Below are 23,181 nucleotides of genomic sequence, written 5' to 3'. Positions count from 1 at the left end.
TATATGGATTAACACTTCCTGGAAAATATTTTTTCTCATTTCACTTCTTGAGTAATTACAATTAAGGTTTTCGTATTTTTCACTGTTTATTTGACTGATCTTGAACATCAATGATTATGTTTTTAGCAGGGCTGTCAATCAATAAAACATTTCATTAAAATGAAATACATGATATGCTGATTAATTCATTGTATTATTCACAATGATTTGCATATATAGCAGTATTTGATTTGAAAAGCCCCAAATGAAGGGGAATGATTGTATATATAAGTGGTCTATACTAATAAGTATAAATATATGTTTAATTTAATGTTGTTACCCTATTTGTTTAACCCTTGAAATATGAACCATTGTTTTACTATCGTAATACTGTAGTAACCACATTTTTTGGTGGAAAATCAAAACTATGGTTTTGATTCAAATGTAAGTAGATGATTAATTAAATTCAGCGTCTAAGCTCTGTAAATGGATATCTGGAGATTCCCGTACTCTGTTTCATTTTGCTCCATCTAGATGTTTTGGGGCTGTGCTAACTGTGGCCTGGCAAAAACATGAAGCGAATGTCCTTATTATACAATTTAGAAACAGATCATGTGACATGTTTAATTGCATTCATTTAACATATTTTTATACAATTATATACTTTTAAATAATTAAAGGCACAAAATCAGTGATTTAATTGACTGCTCTAGTTGTGATTTGACTAATTTACACCGGAACTGCAGATTAAGTTTGAAAGGAAACTTGTCTTTGGCTGCTGTTTAAACACAAATCTGTTACTAAGCCAATGATTTTAAAAAAGAGTATATTGACCAGAACTCCTTTTTGAAGCTTTTGGAGTTCTGGTCAATATTCGCTTGCATTGTGAGGTGAGTAAATGAGAGAATTTTCATTTTTGGCTGAACTAACCCTTTAAAAGTAATTAGCTTAATTGACAGTCAGTAACTTTGATCTGATTACAAGAATTTAAAATGCATTACACCTCTTTATGACAAAATTGTAGTAACAGTAAAGATTAAAAATGACATAGTAATCAGATTACACCCAGCACTGCTCACAGCCATGTATATAGTGCTCCTGACAACACCCTTTAGGTGTGACTATATTAAAATATAATATAGACTTGATTGCTTTATTAATTATAGAAGATAATCCCTGACATGTAAACTGCGGTTAAGAGATGTTCTCTATATGGGTGCTGCGCAGTGATACACACAGTGTCTGGTGAATGGGTGTTTCATATCAGAGCTGTTACTATAGCGGATATTTAGCATAGCTGAAATGCTATATTGACCAATTAGCATCCAGGACAATCTGTTTAATAAGGCATGTTTTGGCTTTTCCCTTGTTGTTCATGTAATATCGGGAAGTTAGCATCCCTCTTGCACTGGACAATGACAGTCCATTTCCTCTCCTCTATCAGAGTGAAAGGTCAACCCTGTTGACCTGACATTATGACCCTGCTGTTCTGGTGTAAATCTCCTACATACCCTCGAGTAGATATAACTCTCAGAGTCTAATGGCAATGAGACAGACTGCAGCTTAATAGGCCTGAGGGGACTTAAACCACCTCAGTATCTGTCCTATTCACCTATATCATTTGTGAGGCCATTAATCCCAGTTCATCTGGTAATGGTAACTAGTCATCATCCAGGTTGCTATATATGAGGGCTTAGTTAATATTAGTGGTTGTTAGTGTGTATGTTTGAGTTTAAACACTACGGATAACTTACACAGGCAATGATGGTGTGAAGAACATGTCTAAATCTGCACTAATCTGATAAACAGATGGTGTGTGTCTGGGGGAGTTAACTCGGGAGATTAGAGACCTTCTTGTTAGAAAATGGTGAATCTCATGAAATCTATCAAGACATTTGCGGGACATTGTGACGAGGAGGAGGGCGTGGCCGGCCGTGAGTACACACGCTCGGCACAGAGTTATCCTAATCAGCCGGGAGGAGGATAAAGATGAGCCAGGGGTGCCAGTTAGAGAGAGAGAGAGAGAGAGAGAGAGAGAGAGAGACACACGCTGCCGCTGTGTGTGTGTGTTTGTGTGTGTGTCTTTGTGTTTATGTTTGTTTAAGTTGATTTATGTCATTAAAGGTATTGTTCTTGCATTGTGTGTTTGCACAAATGAATATGAATATAATATGTAGTATGTTTAATTACATGAAAACACACTGAACATTTCTGATGCGTCTACAGTTTTCCCTGAGGATTCAGTTCCTCATTCAGTATGTATGTGCTGTGGAAGGGGCGGTTCCAGACCCCCCGTGATATCTTATCCCCTGAGTCAGCGATCCTTCGGCCTGTATTGCCAAATGTGATTATAGCCCAGTAAAGGGCATACTTGATATATGTACCATTGCCTCTGATCAAACAAATCTATTTAGCCTTTACATTAGCTCTGTGATTTAAAACACAGTGTTCTGGCAAGTGACTGGGTGATGCTGTGAGATCTAGTGAAACTTTTTAATTCATGGCCACTTGACCGGTTAACAGAAGTGCTTCCTCCCCCTCATGACAGTTCCAAAATCTACTGACAGCTTTGTCAGTTGATAAAAATAACTATTTCTGATTTCGGGTTTGAGAAGAATAAAAACATCAATAAAATAGTTAATTTTAAGGAGATAAAATAAGTGTGTATTTCATTTCAACAACTTTGTGTACATCTCAATTGGGTGATACGCATGAAATCTGTCAAGAAAATAATGTCACAATGAAAACAAATCTTAATTAACCAAAAAATAGGCTCTATTTTCTATATGCAAAATATTACTTCTTACTTGTTGTATTTATTGTAGTAAGGACATTTTCTTGACAGGTTTCATGACAATCCCCCAATTACTGTCATTAAATTGTAATATATGGCTAGTTGACACTGAATACTTTTGAGAAGTTGACATTTTGCTAAATGCTGTTTTAAAAATGATTTTATAATAATCTTGCATGCAGCTTTTATGATCTTTTTAATTAAGAAATTTTATGGAATGTTTGTACTTTAAAAATTATTTGTCACACCACATAAACATTTATATATAAGTGAAGTTAAAAAGGTCATTAAAATGGTAAAAACCAAAAAGAAGATAGGCTCTTTCATTTATATATTCATCTACAGTGATTTTAAAAAGTCCATGTCTTGTTATGTGTTAAATACTCATGTACAGTATATACATGAATAATATCAGGCATTGGCCACCCTGCTCTCAGATCAGTACCGGCCATTGAACAAAAACCCATATCGGTCACCCACTAATAGAAACAATAGCATATATTTCCCTGAGAATCATCACGTCAGTGTGTGTGATACGACTCTATCCACATCCACTGCAGAATCAATGACAGGAGGAGTGAATGAGAGAGAGAGAGAGAGATAGAGAGGGCGAGGGATGCTTTCATTCGCTGCTGTTCTTCTAATTGGATCAAGTGCAGACTTGCCCAGCTCTGCTGTGTGAGAGAGGGAGAGACATACCAGACAGAGAGAGAGACAGAGTGTGTGTGTGTGTGTCGCTGTCATGGAGAGAGAGGAGGAAGAGGATGGGTGTGTGTGTAATCTTCACTCTTATCTACTCCTCCTTCCGTGTCAATTCGAGTGGAGCTTGTGAGTCTTGCTCCGAGGAGGTAGCGCTTTGATCAGACCTGCACCCACTGCTTCTGGATGATTCAGCCGTTTTCAGCGATGGCTAGCGGACACACGACAGCATGAACCTTAGCCCAGAGTGTGCCCGCCCCAGCTCCTCTCCTTCAGCCCTGCCCTCAGGTGAGTGCTGTATGTTTTTCGGAGCTCTCTGACAGGCTCTGAGGCTGGGTCCACCCTCGGGCATCCTCACGTGGCCGTCTCCAGAGCATCTTATTTATAGACATTCTGCTGCTGTTTTTCTTGCTGCTCCATTGGAGACCGTGAGAACAAACCTGGAAATTAGAGCCACAGAAGTCCAAGCACTTCCCCTTGTAACAAGGTTATTCCACTGAGAGTCATGTGCATGTCCCTTCCCCCTCGCTGGTGATCTGATAATGGAAAGAACACTTTACAAGGCAGCATGCCTGACTCCACTGCTGCGTAATGCGATGAGCTAGAGGAAGTCTGGACAGCTGCTTCTCAAACACAGAGAGACAGGGAGAGATGAAGTCAGAGGCGGCAGAGGACATCTCTGCCGGACTCTCATCTCAAGACGCTGAGTGTCTAGAGGCTACGTCGGATGTCTTGTCTGAGGTCGCTACGAAAGAGACGCCTGAAGAGGAGGAGGTTGCGGTAGGGGACAGCAACAGCAGTGAGCGTGGTCCTCTGGGATGCATGCCTTTGCCTGCGGCTGCATGTTGCGTGTGCCTCGAGCTGGAGCGAGTGCGTAACTGCGTTCGCTCTGAAAAAATCTGCATCCTGCCCATCCTGGCCTGCTTGCTGAGTCTAGCCCTCTGCACCGCCGGACTTAAGTGGGTCATTGTGGACAAGATCTTTGAATATGAGCCACCGACCCACCTTGATCTCAAGCGCATAGGACACGATCTTCTCATTGATTCTGCCCCCACTCAAAATACTCTATCAAACTCACTCCCCACCCTGACAACTCCAAGCGTCCCAGGACAACCCAAGGTCTTTTTGGAGGGGGAGTCCACAGCCGGGCCTTTCGAGCCCCCCTCATCAAAGGTGGCCGTTTTTACACCCACTGCAGCAGTGACTACCCTTGCAAACCCTGCGTCTACACCCAGCCCCAAGAGCACCTTCAAACCTGCTCAGAATGACAGACAATATCCATCACAAACACACGAATCTAATGAAATCATTGCAAGAACCTGTAAGTACAATCTGTGTGCTACATCAAAGAGCCAGCTTGAGTTGACTGCATTCAATTTACTTGAAAAATGATGCTGAAATGTCTCTGTTTGGGTTAGAGTGCATAAATCCAAAGTTAATGATGCCATTGTAATTGTTACACATTAATCAGGAAATATTACTTGAAGTCACTTTAGTTTTCAGGGCTGTTATAACCACCATAGTTATTAAGATGTCACCCCCACACAATTTTCAGATTAGAGGTTGATCAATATGTTTTACACATTGAACATTTGGTTACATCCTTGCTGGTTCTTGTTACATTTCTAAATATCTGCATTCATGGTTTATTATGTATATTAACTGTCAAAGAAACTTGTTTCTTTATGATGTAAGAGCAGGATGGAATTCCAGTTGCGTAGTTCATTTCTTGAGAGCAGACATGTTGTATCTTGTCAGATGTGGGGTAAACTCTTGTGACCAAGCCCTGTAAGAATACCTAACTCGACCTGGGTGTTCAAAGTGATTTCCTTTGAAGCTGCTTGACAATTATTGTGTCAAATCTAAACAGTATTACCAGTTACCTGCCCCCATGAGTTTCATCAGTTGCAGCTCTTGAGATGCGCATGTGATAATGCAGCAATGCTGCAGTAAGAGGAAGACACTTCCTGTTGGCAAGGCTCCATTTCAAGGTCAGAGACTGCACAAAGACAAGCCAATAGCCCTCCAGAGAAAGATGATCGCCGGTAATACTATACTGCTCTCTCCACCATGACTTTGAAAGCTTGAAGAATAAAAAAGGCTGGGAGGCTGCCAAATTTCCACTCTCCAGCCACCCCCTGCCCCCTTTCCTTTTTTTCCTGAATTTTCATGCAGCTCTGCCACTTTTAGATGTGTGCAGTGATGCTGTGGTTGCACTATCATCCTGCAAGAGAAACAGAGTTTCCTGAACACTATAAGAGTCTAATAATGGTCATATGATTGTAACAGCTTCTTTCAGAGCTCATTATCCTGCAGATATAGTTTATAGATTTATTTAAGATGGGTTCTGCTCTCTGAGACAAGGAGAAGTAGAGATATTCACTTATGTTTGTTTGAAAGATTGGATTATCTCACCTCACCTCAGTATTTGAGCCTTATAGACCACTGCATATGTTAAATACTGACACATTACAGTTATTTGTCTATCAAACAGCTCAACTCAGTATTTCAGATGTGGTTTCATCTTGACCGCTGCTCAGAATTCTTCTGTGATTTGAACGTATAACCTGGCTTCACCTCAGCATTTCATCTCATTTGGCTGCATGTGCACACTTTGCTTGAATTGAGAGCTGTTGGGAAACTCAAGGCCCATCCCACCGCTAGTGCTGTGATCAATTGTCCATGTCTGAAATGGAAATTCAATTGCTTGTGTTGGTAATTTCAGTCTAAATCAATAACAGACAGTAGGTCAGCTAACTGACAAGGAAACTTCAGTCAAAGTGATTCTGAACCTGATTAAAACTCACAGGCAGTAAGATGAAGGGACGAGACAGAATACATATAAAGAGACAAGTGTGTGTGTGTGTGTGTGTGTGTGTGTGTGTGTGTGTGTGTGTGTGTGTGTGTGTGTGTGTGTGTGTGTGTGTGTGTGTGTGTGTGTGTGAGCGTGTATTTATCACTTTGTGGGGACCAAATGTCCCCATAAGGATAGTAAAACCCGAAATGTTTGACCTTGTGGGGACATTTTGTCAGTCCCCATGAGGAAAACAGCTTATACATCATACTAAATTATGTTTTTTGAAAATGTAAAAATGCAGAAAGTTTTCTGTGAGGGTTAGGTTTAGGGGTAGGGTTAGGTTTAGGGGATAGAATATAAAGTTTGTACAGTATAAAAACCATTATGTCTATGGAAAGTCCCCATAAAACATGGAAACACAACTGTGTGTGTGTGTGTGTGTGTGTGTGTGTGTGTGTGTGTGTGTGTGTGTGTGTGTGTGTGTGTGCATCATCATGGTTTGCATTAGCACGTTTTTAGAGAATCGAAAGCCAGTAATTCTATGATTTGAAGATCTTTGGAAGTTGTGTGAAATATAAACAAATTCATTAATCAAACAAATTTCTTTTCTACATAACGTTGCCCAATTCAAAAGGGAGTTCCACAAGCTCTCAGTAGTAGACTCTTATACTGATATAAGCAGTTTGTGGATGCAAATGAGGAACTTAATGAGGTACATGTGTGCCAACCTGCTGTTTATAAGGTTTTTAGTTTAGCAAAGAACAATTTATCGAAATCCATTTTTACTGAATAGTGTTCTTGAGTTATATGATGTATGGTTATTTGGATATACAGGGCAGCCTGTATTTATTCCTGAACAAATGTCAACAGATTTGTTTTCTTTATTCTACAGGGCAAAACATACAGCATGACCTGTGTAGCCCAATTCCCAATGGAATTGCTCTTATGAGCCAAACTGTTATTATTTTGAATCTACAGTGCGAAACGTACAGTGTGACTAGTGCACTCCAATTTCTGAATGAATGACTCATGTGAGTCTGTTCTTTTAAATCTGCAACACAAAGCATACATTCTACTGAATGCTGCTAAAGAGGGGGTTCGCCAGGGCACCGTACAGGCTAGAAATGCCACTGCTCAGACGTTGCTATTTTCAGTAGTGCCACAGAAAAATATGATCACATTTAAATGAATGCAAAAATCTCTGATGGGGGATTACGCTTGTAATTTTGGCAGAATGGGGTTGATTTCAAAGAACATGAACATTCGGAAGCAGCATGTGTATTTCACGTGTGAGCACGATTGATTAAGGACGCTTCATTACTCTAGCTTATGCCAGGCACACGATAGTAAACCTACAGAAGCTATAGGTCTCTATCCCATCAAGTATGTTGCTCATAAATGCACAGCACTGTGAACTTCTTAAATAATGCATAAATGACTTCCCATAGTCTCCTGTGTTTATCGACCAGTGCAGCATGAATCACAACCTTTTCAAATGTCTTCTTTGTCACAGAGACAGTTTACTATTCTGATGCTGGAAATGTTTGAGTTTACATCAAAAGAATCAGTGATATCCTGACCTTAAGACAGGATGTATTATAAAGACATTCTCTGGACTGGTGTATGTATTTTCCCCAATTATTTTTGAAGAATATTTATGGAACTGATTCACTTTATTCTTTTTAATGAACACAATGTTTGGAGCTGTTCATCTCATAATCGTGTCTCTTCTCTCACTGTAGCTGTTTGTGTTGTTAACTGAGGTTCATGGAGAGTTCAGGCCGTTCTTTTAGTGGATGAGTTCCTCTAATAATGAATGTATTTCATCTTAGTCAGACGACAGAGGTTTCACCTTTTTAATTGCAGCCATTATTGCATGTGTCCATGTAATGCTAATGCTAATATATATGATTGCTACCAATGATCAGTTAAAATAAAGAATTATTATTAACTCATTTTAGGATTGAATCTACTGTAAGATAGATCTCTCTTGTGTTTCCCATGTGGCTCATGCTTTGAAATGTTTTATGAAGTTCATAAAGTGCCAGTATTTGAGATACAGCGGGATTATTACACACTCAACACCATCTGCACCAACACCGCACACTGTAACAATGAGTTTATCTACCACATAATGCTGTAGCTGAAGGTAGAGTACAGTAAAGTTGTTAAAGCTGAACTGTATCCTGCACCACTAGCTTCACCAAACTTTTAAAAGTAATGACGAACACTCCCACTGTCTTTCATTGGTTGGATAAAACAGAAAGTCCCACCCCAAACTCACGCCATTGGTTGAGCCAATGTTAGCGTGTTGGGCTAGTTGGGATGCTAAAACAAAATAAATGATTGTCTTACTGAGTATTTTTGTCTTATTATCCAGTAAAAATATAAAACATAAAATACCTGTGAAGCAGAATGCCATTAGATATTACGTTTTCTTTCTTTTTTTTTAAAGAAACACAATTTAGAGGGGGTTATGCTCAAAACAAGAAATGCAAATGGGGTAAGGATAATAAACTTGTTTTCACTTTGAATCAAGTTTTGTTTTTTCTTATCTGAATGACAAATAAGTGTTTCTTGTTATAAGCATAAATGTTACTAAATGTTGTTTAACTTTTATGTAATTTTGCTAAGTAAATGAATCTTGTTGTAAGAATGTTTAGACATTTTTACAAAAAAAAAAAGACAAAAATTCAGAAAGAAAATCATTTTTGGAAATGATGGAAAATGAGCAAAAAAAAAAAACAACCCACAGGCTTGAAATGGTTAAACTGGAATAAGAGAAAGTTTTTGACTTACTTCACCTAACAGTTCAGGTTCATTCCTGTTGCATCGATCACAGTCCTGCTGACACGCATGTCTGTTTGAGTTAACCCATTCTCAGACACAGACTCAAAAGAGTGCATGGGGTGACATGATTGTGAACTGGGTGGTGGGGTTGATGAATTCATTATTGTAATGGAAAGAGGCCAGCTGAGACAAACGTCTGTGATTTAATTCTGCTGGAATGAAGTGACATCTGGCAGTTATGGCATTGATGAAGGTTACTGTGCTATCTGCCTAACGTTTGCAGTTCAGTAAAGTGTCCTCTAATGGCCGTTGTGTTTGATCCTGTGACTCAGCACATAAATAACATATATGCTGTTTTTTCCCCTCTGTCCTTAAAGTCATCACACTCATTTGAGTCAGCTTCTGTTTCACAAATGTCCTTGTGTTATAGTGAAAGTTTGTTTATCCTTCATTATCTTCATTTCCATCATGTTTTCCTCTTGAATTTTGAGCACATACACTGGCTGCACTGAATGTAGATGTTAATGAGGGTCAGCCAGATGCGGCAGGCAGATGACATACAGCGTCCTAAAATTCACACAAAATTGATCACAATGTATAGTCAGGAGATTAATAATGTGAAAATGTACTACTAAATTTGAATAAATTAAAATACTACAAAGAATTCTCATAAAAAAATCCTCCCTGTGCTGCAATGACAGCTTTGCAGATCCTTATTCTAGCGGTCAGTTTGTCCAGATACTCCGGTGAACTTTCACCCCACACTTCCTGTAGGACTTGTCATATATGTGTCTCTCTTGTCGGGCTCTTCTCACACACCTTACAGTCTAGCTGATCCCACAAAAGCTCAATGGGGTTCAGATCCATAACACTCTTTTCCAATTATCTGTTGTCCAATGTCTGTGTTTCTTTGCCCACCCAAACCTTTTCTTTTTGTTTTTCTGTTTCTTCCCATAAGGCCTGCACCCCTGATCTTCTCTTTACTGTTGCACATGAAACTGGTGTTTAGCGGGTAGAATTCAATGAAGCTGTCAGCTGAGGACATGTGAGGCGTCTATTTCTCAAACTAGAGGCTCTTGATGTACTCATCCTCTTGTTTAGTTGTACATCTGGTCTTCCACATCTCTTTCTGTCCTTGTTAGAGACAGTTGTCCTTTGTCTTTGAAGACTGTAGTGTTCAGCTTTGTGTGAAATCTGCAGTTTTTTGGCAATTTCAAGCATTGTATAGACTTCATTCCTCAAAACAATGATTGACTGACGAGTTTCTAGAGAAAGCTGTTTATTTTCTAATATTGACCTTAAAATATGCCAGTCTATTGCATACTGTGGCAACTCAAAAACAAACACAAAGACAATGTTAAACTTCATTTAACAAACCAAATAGCTTTCAACTGTGTTTGATATAATGGCAAGTGATTTTCTAGTATCAAATGATCAGTTTAGCATGATCACTCAAGGATAAGGTGTTGCAGTGATGCTGATGTCTAGATTTGATCAAAAATGACTTTTCAAATAGTGATGGTGTTTTTTACATCAGTAATGTTCTGAATATACTTTGTGATCAGTTGAATGCCACTTTGGTGAATAAAAGTAACAATTTCCTTTGAAACAGCAAAATCTGTACATTATTCCAAACTTTTGGCCGCCAGTGTACATTGTTGACATTAGCCTAGGCTATATGATACATTGTGTATAGGTAATCTTTCAGTAACAAGTTTGTCTTTTTGTGGTTTGACAGCTTGAATAAACCCTGGGCTACATAGAGAAAAATGCAGTGATGCAACAGCAAGAATTATTTTTTAGTTTATCAACAAAAGCGTTGAGTGCATGCAGAGAGTATTTAGCAGAGACGGCAACTTCTATTTAAATGAATGGGAGAAATTGTAACGCCTAATGGTCAACAGATATAGATAGGTAGTTCAGCCTTTCAGGTAAAAGAGCCAATCACCTTTTAAATACAGATATTGCCTGTCAATCAACTCAAGAACACGCATGCGTATTAGCTGTACAAACTGGGAAAATACCATTTTTTGGAGTAATCTGAGAAGAAATACAAGTTATGATGTTAGGAGTAAATGATTTGTTGCTTTACAATCAGAGGAATTTGCATGACAGGTCATCAGTTGAAAATCTGCATTGATTCATCTACGTGAAATGCACAGATTGAGGTTTATCAAACAGGTTTTATATTTATATACTGGTAGACTGTCCTTGGGTGCCTGTCCAAGCAGTGACACATTAGTCCTAATGAGCAGAGAGACTGGCATACTAAAGCACACCGTGTACTTCCGTCTGAAATTGTGGCTTAGTGCTGGAATGCGGCTGGAGTGTCGAATCACATTCTGTTCAGAAGAGAGATTCTGTGTTCTCGCTACAACAGCTGCTCACAGCATGAACACACATCTATTCTCTAGGAAGACTAAATAAAAATGACTTCTTCTATTCCAGATGGTGATGTGTATATATTTGTATAAGATGGTCAAATCTTAAGACTTCGTTCGGCTTGGCTCTTTCGAAAACATACGACTTTTATTGCCATAGAGACCAACCAATCAACAAACAGAATTTCAAATGAATACAATCCAGGCATCAAAAGAAATGAAACATCTGAAAACAAATTTGGCTGCTTTTTTCCATATTTATTTATGGAATAAAAATAACCTGTAATACGCTTCAGAAACCTGTAATACGCTTCCCTCGTCACGTTCCGAACCCAGATGTTTTCCAAAGTGATTTTTCTGTTTAAATCATGGTTATGTTTTGGGTGTGGGGTTACACTTTATGGTTTGGGTTGTATTTCCCTCTACAGATAATTTATATGATAGCCTAATTCAAAAGTCTTGAAGTTTACTCATTGTAATGCAGGGGTCCACTATCTTGTTACATTGTGTAACATGTTACTTGTCAGTTACTTGTCTGTGCATATCTTGGATTAGCTTGGATTGGAAACAGTGCATGATTACGGCATGTCACATTAGTTTGCAGACCTATGGCTGTTTATGTGCACTGAATTCAAAATAAAGTCCCGTTGGCGGACCATGTTGCATTGCATTATAGAATGGCCTTATCCTTTCAAATTCAGCCAAAATGAGATGTCTTAGACGGTATCATAATCTTCCTACAATTTATTGTGTGTCTAAGGTGCTCCAAAATCTATCAAGGTACTGTAGATGTCTCCCTAGGTTTGAGCAAGACACATTTCGAAAACTCTAGAGACACATGAGAGATTATTGGGGAGGTTATTTTTCTCTGTAAAACACCTGAGAAACAAGAGATCTTATTTGTGATGTTTATTTTGTTCAGGTTCGAGTTCTCTGTGTGTCTCTGAGCAGGTGTATCTGAACACTAGTGTGCTGCTCACTGCTCTTACCTCAACATATAAATACCAAACTTCTGTGGTTATGAATAAATGAATACCATTGTATGTGGTTGGTACCAAATTGTGTACATGAGAGTGATTTAGTTGAGTTCTGTCAGGACAGTGTTGTGCTGATGTGTGAAATGAGAGCTGTTAAAGATGTACAGTCTATGTGAAGAATGTAAAGGAATGCTTATATTACCCTCTAAAATAGCGTTGCCAACATTTCCTTCTCCAGATCAGAAATATCCAGTGAGGTGTGCATGTTTGCAACATTACCAACACGTTCCATCCGGCCATTCAGTTTGATGTTGGTGCACATGTCATTTTACTTTGAATTGATTGCTTTTTACAATTCACTCATCTGTGACTTTTAAGCCTTAATGCAGATGCAACGAATGGTAACCTTAAAGGTATAGTTCAACCAAAAACTGCCTTTATTTATTAACCATCCCATTGTATACAAAAATGTGTAAAGGTTGTCCATATGTCCAGTTGTCAAGTCAAATGAGGGTGTTTCTTTTACTTTTGGCATTTGAAGTCCTGTGAATTAGAAAGTTAAGACTAGTTAAAACCTTTTTCACACTAATTCATTTCAATTGTCTACTAAACATGTCCTACGGTTCATGTACGTTCTTCAAAGGAGATTTATGTCATTTTTATTATGGAAATTCCCACCCCAGTGTCATTTCCAGCACAACTCATATTCTGTATTTTAATAGAATTCTGTGCTGGAAATGACGCTGATGGAAATGACATTTTTTTAATTTTTATATAAAATTACCCTTTGTCTTGCTGAGGTTAATTTCATATGATATATTTTATGTATCATAAATACACACGTTTTTGCATAATTTGTATAAATTACAGCTTGTTTAATAAATATATTCTGCAAATGACATTTACCTTTTATTTATTTTTATTTATTTTTTGGCTTTCTTTCATTTCTTTCATATAAAAATTTCATATTTTATATTTCATCACAAGTATGCTTTTTACTGACACCTTTGCCCACTTGTTTAACATGTAGCCAACACTAACTTAAAAAAATTAAAATAATAATTATTGTTATTAGGGGCAAACCTTTTTGATATGCTGGAAATGATAGAAATATGTTGAAAAACTGAATAATATTGAAATGGTTTAGATTATCATAGTTTAAACATGTAATAATTTGTATTTATATAATTGATTTTCATCATTTAATATTGAAAATCTGGGTCAGGGACAACAAGGCTAAAACAGTCAAATCTATACATAAGACTTTTAAAAAGTTCAAAAATTGAACCGATGTAGGCCTGTTAAAAAGTTTAATCACACTTTATATTAGGTGTCTTTAACTACTATGTACATGTACAGGTTGTTCTGCAAAATTCTCACAAGATTCACATTTGCTGCTACTGAGGTTGAGGTACAGGTAGATTTAGCGGTATTGTTAGGGTTGGGGTTAAGAGTTAGAGTTAGGTTTTAGGTTAAGGTTGTGTTAGGGTTAGAAGTAAGGTTAATATTTACATTTACATTTATTCATTTGGCAGACGCTTTTATCCAAAGCGACTTACAAAAGAGGAGGAACATCAGCGAATCATCTTAGGGAGACAGTGGTACAAAAAGTGCCATACTACAAAGTTTCACTATCATCATAATAGTATACAAAACAGATTTAAGTGCAACAAGAAATGTAAATAATTATTTTTTTTTTTTTTTGTTTGTTTTTTTTAGTGACCGGTTAAGTGCTTTTGGAAAAGATGTGTTTTTAGCCGTCGTTAACTACACCTCTAATTAAATGCAGGTACTTCGGGTGTTATAAGAATAGTTCAAAAAACTATTAAGTACTAAGTACTTAAAGACATCTAATATAAAGTGGAACCAAAAGTTCATTTTTATGTGACCTTCATATAATAAAAAAAATCAACCCCTGGGATATAACATTGTGCAAAGTTGAAGAAAACCCATGATAACTGTGTGTGAGGGACAGACTCAAATATAAGTTGTAATCTTGCCCACTGCCGCAGCTTTAATCTCATTCACACTTGTGGACAATTCAAAAGTGTTGTCTTGAGATGCGTCATATCAGGTTTTATGTTATTCACTATTCTAATGTGTCACAAGACCGTATTTTATATGTTTAAAAAATGGAGAAGGGGAAGATTCAAAGTGAATAATGACTTAAATTTCAGGCTGTTCCTCACACAACGCTTGAATGGCTTCTGTATGGCAAACATATTGTTTTGAAATTCACATAATGTATAACTGGTCAGGGTTAAACTAATATGCTGACATGAGAAATTGGACTAAATATTAGCTAATGTCATGGTGTTGCCCTTCAGGTAATGCTGATATCATTACTATTAACTTTAGAAGTTTGTCAGTTATCTTGAAGGTGATGTTAGTGATTTTCCATGAAAAGATATGCACAACGTTTTCCTACTCCCTAAAAGATATCATTGTCATGAGGTATCTCACCAGTCTCTGTGACAGCTCTATACTCTATAACAAACAAAAATCTCTGGCATCTTCTGCCTGTCAATCATTTTGCGCATTCTCAAAGTATTGTCGTTGCTGCAAATTATTGAGGCTTAATGTCATATTCTGATTTATAATTTGTCCGTTGTGGGCACTGTTTCACTACTGTTGTATTTGACATCCGCAGGTACATGCTTTGTGTCGGTCTCAACGGTATCAGTGTGGTGTTTTGGAAAGAGGGGGCATGGCTGAATCAATGGCTCAGTCTCGTGGAAGTTAGAATGGCTAAAATCATTACAGCACCTTTGACAGTGAGAAACGCCATATGCAAATGAAGTTTAAAATGAGAAGTAGTCGTGTGTTCTCTGCTTGACATCTGTAAACAAATGTGTTTGGATGCTGAAGTGTGTTTCACACCAGTATAATGTGATGTGCTTGTAGTTTCTTGTTTGAAAACTTGGTTTGTCACTTCTCTATTCAGAAGAGAAGCATCTTTAGGTTACTGACACTGTTAGCACATGCCATTAAATTGTTAAATACTGCACTTAAGTGTAATAAGTCCATACAGGTTCATTAGGAGAGGAAATCACTCCCTTATTTGGGCTTAAGAACAATCGGCGCACAAGAATTTCCTGGTGTTTTGTGCAGCCTGAGGCGATCGGGTGTTCTTTGTAAACACACGTTGCACAAGAGCACTGTAAAACACACATTCATTTCCTGCTAGTTATGTTAAGAGATATGTCAAACATGTGGTCGCCGTAGCTACAGCTCTTATCTCAGAGACTTTGGTACCCGCCACACCAGCGACAGCCCCTCAACTTCACAAAGCTTCACTGATGATTCTGCCATCTACGATTGCACCCCTTTAGTGAGCCACCAAACCCCCCCTAAGATGGCACCATTATCTATTTTTACCATTACATTTCGTACATTGATCTTCTGAGACAAAAGAGTTCTTTGTAATATGAAAACATACTCTAACTTTCAGAACTCAAAACTTTCTCCCCTGTCCAAATAGAGCATTTTTTCTAACTAAAGTGTACAAATGGCTCGTTCAGAACTTCAGTGATACTTATTGAGTTTTCAGAAACATGGTGAGGGAATAATGATGAAGTAGGATAGATACTATTATTTCTGAACACCAGAAGAACTAATGATAATAGTACAATGTAGAAAAGATGGTGAAAGTTTGTCGTTTGTGTCTTTGTGGAGCACCTGCAGATCTATATTTTTTTCCTCCCCTTTTCTCCCCAATTTGGAATTCCCAATGCGCTCTAATTCCTAGTGGTGGCGTAGTGACTCTCCTCAATCCGGGTGGTGGAGGAACAATCTCAGTTGCCTCCGCGTCTGAGATGTCAATCTATGTATCTTATCTTGTTAAGCGCATTACCATGGAGACACAGCACGTCTATGCTATTCTAACATGGTTCCGAGACAAAGAACCATGTTATAGCGAACACAAGGAGGTTACCTTATGTGACTCTACCCTCCCTAGCAGCCGGACCAATTCGTTTTTTTACTCGTCTTTACTTGCTGAGTTACCCAGACCCCCTACCTGCAGATCTTTCCGAAGAATCCCAACTTTATTTACGAGTGTCTGAAAATTTGTTTTTTAAACAACATCCCTGATCATTTCAGTCTGATCTTAATGGTATAGATTGCCCACAAAAGTAAAATTCTGTCATTGCTCACCCTTGTGTCATTCCAAACCTGGGGTTTTACGTTTCCTTTACAATGCAAAACTCACTGCTTAGCTACTATTGTACAATGAATTGTTGGAGGAGTTATCTTGTCGTGACTGTTTCCCGAAAATCGTAGTTACTATGCCATACATCTGTCGTCCGAACCACGTTCCTTCAACAGTATAAAGCTGTCATTATTGATGTCAATTTTTGGAGTAATAGTTTCTGTGGAGATCGAATGGATGTCAAATTAAAGTATGTTTACAAAGCTGCTGAAAGCACTAAAGCAGCGTCCATGTTTGTATGTACTGTGTATTCATCATTCTCTTTACCCCCACTTATACTTGGTTTGGTCATTTTCCCTCTTACGTCATACTCTAGGATTCCCCAGGTGCATTTGAGCACATACAAACATGCACACTCTTCCAAAACCTACATTTAAGGACACTGCTAATGCGTTTCTATCACCACATAAGCCTCATTCTCTGACAGAAACCTAGATGTGTTAAATCACTTTCTCTTAATACCTTAATTGCATTAAAAAAACAGCCACGTTTGCATGACGTTTCAGAATGCCACTTTCAGGATAAGCAGTTTGCTTCAGTGCGTGCAAATGGTGTTCGAGTGTAATCAAATTGCGTGGTATCTCAACTGATAGATCATCGCACTTGAGATGCAAAGGGGCGGCATACGACTCCTGAAGAGCACGCAAGTCGACACGTGAGCTGAAAGTGTCATATAAGCACCACAAAGAATATGGTTATGTTTTTCATCTCACATTTGCTTTTTGACATTAAGGTTTAGGTTTAGGGTAGGAAGATGGGGTTTGATTTACAAAAATAATAACAGCTTGACAGCTTCACTTTCATTTTTGGAAAAGAGAAGTCCCCTTCTAGAGGAAGATTATTTCGGAATGTCGACTTTATTTAGATCTGTTCCTTTAACAATTTAAGAAGACTTGGTATTGTCACATATTCCCTGTTGTCTCTGTGACGAGGCAGGCAAAGAATGAGGATCCAAGTGCAGCTTTAATGAAGCAAAAGATAAACAAGGTAACTCAGAACATGACAACACATGTGAGAACTGACAAACTAACCGGGGGAAACAAGGGCTTAAATATATAAGGGAACGAGGAACACCTGTGGAAACAATCAGGGGAAAACCAATCAAGGATTGGTTTTCAAACTACAAAGGACTAACAGGAAACGGGAACAAAATAAGAATTTCAACATAAAAGCACAAAAACAAAAGACAACAGGGAATATGTGACAGGTGTTCAGGGTGGAAGATGGTAGTGAATTACGATTTCTTTTTTCATTAACATTATAAGAGGACCTCAGGGGAAAAACGTTTCAAAATGAAGTGACATTTTTTTTTGACCCCTTAACCTTTCTCTTTGTATATTGTGATGAAAGGTGATACAGGAAAATAGTAGTTTTTTCTAGTACTTACTGCCATCTAGAGGAATGAACCAACACAAGACAAACAGAGCCTGAAATACAGGCTTTCAAAATATGTACATTCATTACTTACAAATTATTAATATCCTTTTGTGACATTTCTGTAAAATGTGACCAATATTAACTTTAATATATAGATGGAAAGTTCTTAAAGATCCATGACAGCCTGTGATTTGTGTTCTGAGAGTGCTCACTGAGTCACCGTCAAAGCTGCAGTATGATTCAGCAGTCTGATACACGGCAAAACACCAAGAACAGTGTGATTAAAAACCCATCTCAAAGAACACAGTATACTTGAGCAGATTAAAAGATTCCAATTTATCTCCCAGTGGATGTGTTTGAAGTACTTCCCTGCATTGCTGGAGCTGGCGCAGGTACAGTGCAGGAGAATGCAGATGCTTTAGAGCATGTTTGCCGTGTCTGTGCAGAGCTACTTCTTCAGTTTCTTTCCACCAGCAAAAAATGAAATGAACCCTAATCAATGGAGCAGAGGCCTTCACAGCACTCACATGGGGAATAAGAAATACTGAGCACTGCTGCATTGCAGTGGATGCGTCTGCAGCGGCCCCGCAGTTATTTATAGTCAGCGTATATTTTAACACTTACTGATGCTTGCAGATATTCTCGGCTGCTTCTCATTTTGCTCAAGGACTCAAAGATGGAGAATTTCAGGAACTGCATTTCATGAGAATAAACCTGCAAACTTTGTTGAAATAGTTTTGGGAAGTTGACATGTCCTGCTGTGTGACATGTTGCACTCCATCTACAACCATTTTAAACAGCACTGCTGATTCATTTATCCTTTTCATATGGTTGTTGTTGTTTTTGTTTTTGTTTTTTAAGCTCATACCAATTGAGTGAATTCATTGAATATTTGTACTTTAAAAAATGCATTTCTCACACCACAGGACCAATTAAAATGAACTAGTGAAGACAATAATGTGATTAGAAATGGTGAAAAACAAAAAAATATTTAGTGGCCAGTTACAGTCCTAAAGTATACACTTTCCATGAATGTTCCTTTTGTTACAGGATTATTAAGGAGTTCATTAATGACTAATTATTCATTTATAAATGCATTATAAATCATGTATTTGCATATGTTTTAACAACATGCATAAAAAAGGAGTCTTTTGTGCAATACCTGCCAGATAGTGAGACATTTTTACCTCACATGTTATAAAAGCTCCTTAACACTTCAATTCAACATTAGTGACCAATCCAAATTGACTAGTTCCCATAGGTTACATAGTAACTAAACTAATCCCTCCTTTTAATCCCACTATATTAAATGAATAAGTATAAATAAGTGTATTAATTAAGAATGTATAACATGTTAGTTATAATGAACGTTATTTGGCCAATACTGGATGAAAGGTGCCTTTTTATGCATGTCGCTATAACTGATAGTTTGATATATAAATGCATGAGTGTAAATGGCTTTTTAGTGATTTATGGACCGCTTTATGAACCCTTAATAAAGGGAAAATTAAGGTCAAATGTTACAAACTTTCCCTTATTTAGAATTTACCTGAAAATCTTGATTTTTTTTAGGTTATGGAAACACTGTATCAACTATTCATTACCTGCCCAATCCTTAACCACTACTTAAACCTTACAGATTAATACAAATAAAAGCTTGGATTGTTTTTCTACTTTATGACTAGATCAGTGTTAATTAACATTTAAAAAGACCCGAACACAAGCGTGAAGGTTAAAACAGTGATTCAACTTCCCCTCTTCTCATTTTGCACGTCACTCATGTTTATTCATGGCATCTTCGATGTTTACCATCAGACTCTGAATGCATAGAGATCCATTCATACATGAGTTGAATGATTCGTTTGCTGTCTCTCACCTTGAAAAGACTCAAACGTTCTCCTGCAGTTCTGCTGACAATTTCTCTTCACCGAGGTGCCCGTCAATGTGAGCGCAGCATGCCAAAACGCTTCACACAAATAGAGTCAGTTTGAAATCTGTGACCTGAAATGAATCTCGTGTCATTCTACTTGATACAGTCTTTTCACTTGCTCATCGAGGTTCAGACATATGCAAATGCACCTAACTTTCCTTTTCTCCTTAAAGAGGGAATTCATGAATACTGAATTGCACTCACTAACACCCTAGTTTATTTACATGCACTGTCTGTGTGGTTTAAGCAGCCAATTTACTAAAGGGATTATGCTAATAGTTAACGGCACAAACAAAAAAACTTTGCTGAATGCAATTTGAACAGTGCACTTTGGTGCTATTCAAGTGCTGTGCCATGAGTATGGAACTGGATTGCAGGTGATTCCTGTATGATTTGATGGGATTTGCTCTGAAATATCATGTGCTCACATGGTGCAACTTTATAGTGAATACACTTTTGAAAGTCGTTGTGATGCGTCAGATGATCAAATGTGCCTGATCACTAATGCTGAAGGTTTAATGGGGGTGAAAAACGACAATTAGATTAACGAGCCCAAAGCAATCTGTTACGCTGTCAATTATTCATGCAGTGCCGGTTTACTCAAACATCAGCAGGTTAGATGCGGAAGATTGAATTACGTTGAGCATCTCCTGCTTCAGCGGTCACCTGATGGGGTCCATGACCTATGAAATCATGACAAAAATAACTCGATTACCTGCCAGGTTGAAGCCAGAGTCTACACACTGTTCAGTCATCCCACGCTATACTTCTTGCATTTCTAGAGGCAGGGCTGGGAAGTCCGGATGCGGCCTCATAGATTCTAGACCACACATGAGAGGAATCTGATGACTGAGAGATGGCTATCAATATTCCACCCTCACTTCCTGGTGGAATTAGTTTGGTCCTACCTGCAGCACCAAATTCAGCTATTAGTATGTTGAGTCATGAAGTTACTCAGGGAGATTCGTGGTTAGACATGCAATGGACTGTTGATTCATGGTTTGGTTTGTCAGTCCTTTCCTAGAAATCGTGACTGCTCCTAAAGGATTGCAGATGTGTGTGTTAGTGTGTTGGCTTTTTTGTCACGGTTTGTCACGGGCACTTTTTATGGTCAAATCAAAAGTTGGATCTCAGAGTCTCAACTCGCGGTGACTGATCGCTCAGCGCTGCATTGATGATGCGTAAGAGACGCAGCTGCTGACATGATGTGCGTCGTGCGCTACCGTAGAGCTGATCGTTTAAAAATGTTGATGAGCAGGGACTTTGTCAGACAGGAAGTGCAGAGAGAGGCATTAGATCCAGACAGAGCGCTCAGGAAACACTTTTTCATCCCACCGGGTGCCGACGGATCGAAGTGATGCACTTCTATATATCCAGAAATGATCCCAACCAAACATCAGGTACAGAGGGATCTTATTGGATGCTGTTATCCTTTCTTTAAATTGAGCACATTTTCTCTTGATTTATTAAATATATCAAATAAATCAAGATATTAGAAAAAAAAAATACAAATATCAGAAGACATTTCTTCATTGTTTTCTGTGATTTCTTTTAGTTTCTTGAAATGTACTTTTCAAATGTACAGCTGTGCATGATTTGCATCAGCTTGGCTTATTTCAGCTTGTCATAGTACATCAGGATTCAGGTATAAGCTTGAGTTTTGTAATGGTTCATTGTTTGAAAACTGCATTTATAAAGAAAAGTTTAGTTTTTAAACAGAAAATTCAGTTTCACTGACTATAATTGTATGAATGTTGCCATATCTTTGTGTATTTGTATATATTAAGTAGCTGTTTGATTGAGAAGTACTGCGTCATATTCTTCTCCCTGTGTATTTGTATTCTTTTTTAAGTCCATGAGTTTCATCAATAACCCAAAATATCCCGTCTGTGCAGTATTTGCCCTCTCGTGTTCATCTGATATTCTGCGGTTATTTTGCGAAGGTCGTTTGGATGTCGTGCATGTCCTTATCTGCAGGAAGGTTCAGTCTTCAGTAGCACATTTACTTATTGTTTTTGTCTCGTCCACAGTGGCCACCAGCACGACTCCCGTGGCCAAAACCTCGAGTCATGTGACACGCTGCAGAGAGAGTGAGAGTAACTACTGCGTGAATGGAGGAAAATGCTTCACGCTGGAGGTCACGCCCGGCGACATCAGACGCCTCTGCAGGTACAGCTGCACGTGTGTGTGTGTGTGCGTGCGTGCGTGCGTGTGTGTGTTTGTGCGCGCGTGTGTGCGCATATACTCTGGGCTTTGAGCCACACACTGTATTAGCACTCTTACTGTCCAAGTCAGTGAGTAAGCACTAAAACTGCTGCATCTCAGGACTCTCTGTTCCCATTCAGCAAATACTGCAGTCTCTCTCTCTCTCTGTCTCTCTCTCTGTCTCTTTCTGTCTCACTTTACTGTAAGTGCAGGAGTGGTCAGACAGCTGTGCTCCACAGGGACTTATATCTCTGAGCTTTCAATTTCAGCCATCGAGCTGTCCATCAGACATCACATGACTCCTAACAAACATATGTTTTTAGTTGTGTTTGCTAAGATATAATACATTACATATCATATATTTATCAAACAGACATAAATGATACCTGGAACCATGCAGCTGTTGTGCGCAACTGTCTAGTTTCAGAAGTAAAACTCCCATTCATGTTTTCCATAGTGGTTTTAATTATTGACAATAATTGATAAACCATTAAAGGCTCAGAGGTTGTTCATTGATGGTATATGCTTCTGTTGAAGCCATCAGTCTGTGTTATTTCATCTTCATTTATTAAAAGTCATGTTTAATAGCCTAACCTAGTTTAGAACTACACAAAATATCACAAAAGTTGCTGTCCACACACTGAATGATAATCAGACTGAAAAAGGTCTAGCAAAAATAAATAAAACAATTATTAAAAAACATCCACCATTTAGAGAATACACTGTGAATGACACAATCGAGTCGCTCTGCCTACACTCTCAAACTAACTTGTATATATCTCAGTATTTTTCAGTAATTTTATATTTGTCCATTGTTTTTAATTTGAAAATACCTAGGTATGCTAACTGTTTCGTATTAGCCGGGACATCCTGTCATTTTGCCAAAATTTTGATGAACGGGACGTGTATCATCCTGTATTTGAGCGGACAATAAAACGCTTGAGGACCCACATCCCGTATTGAAGCACTCAAAATGCTCAAGCGTCCCTTATTTGCATGACAAAAAGTTGCCATCCTGAATAACATCATTCATGGAGCTTTG

The 23,181-nt window shown here is 38.2% G+C and overlaps 1 protein-coding gene across 5 annotated transcripts in view; it reads left to right on the top strand.

The window, feature by feature from the left end:
- The window catches only part of LOC127636774 (pro-neuregulin-1, membrane-bound isoform-like), a 64,297-nt gene that overhangs the window by 20,035 nt on the left and 21,081 nt on the right, over positions 1-23,181 (top strand). For 3 of the 5 annotated variants that reach the window (XM_052117496.1, XM_052117497.1, XM_052117498.1), the window contains one exon: positions 21,965-22,103. In XM_052117496.1, the coding sequence (XP_051973456.1) occupies positions 21,965-22,103 (139 nt within the window). Of the gene's footprint in view, positions 1-3,478; positions 4,794-21,964; positions 22,104-23,181 lie in introns of those variants that run through there. The other 2 variants (XM_052117494.1, XM_052117495.1) reach the window with 1 other exon arrangement.

This window comes from Xyrauchen texanus, chromosome 44 (genome assembly GCF_025860055.1).
Source record: "Xyrauchen texanus isolate HMW12.3.18 chromosome 44, RBS_HiC_50CHRs, whole genome shotgun sequence".
In the NCBI taxonomy this organism is placed as follows: Eukaryota; Metazoa; Chordata; class Actinopteri; order Cypriniformes; family Catostomidae; genus Xyrauchen; species Xyrauchen texanus.
This window is presented reverse-complemented; position numbering and strand designations above follow the sequence as displayed.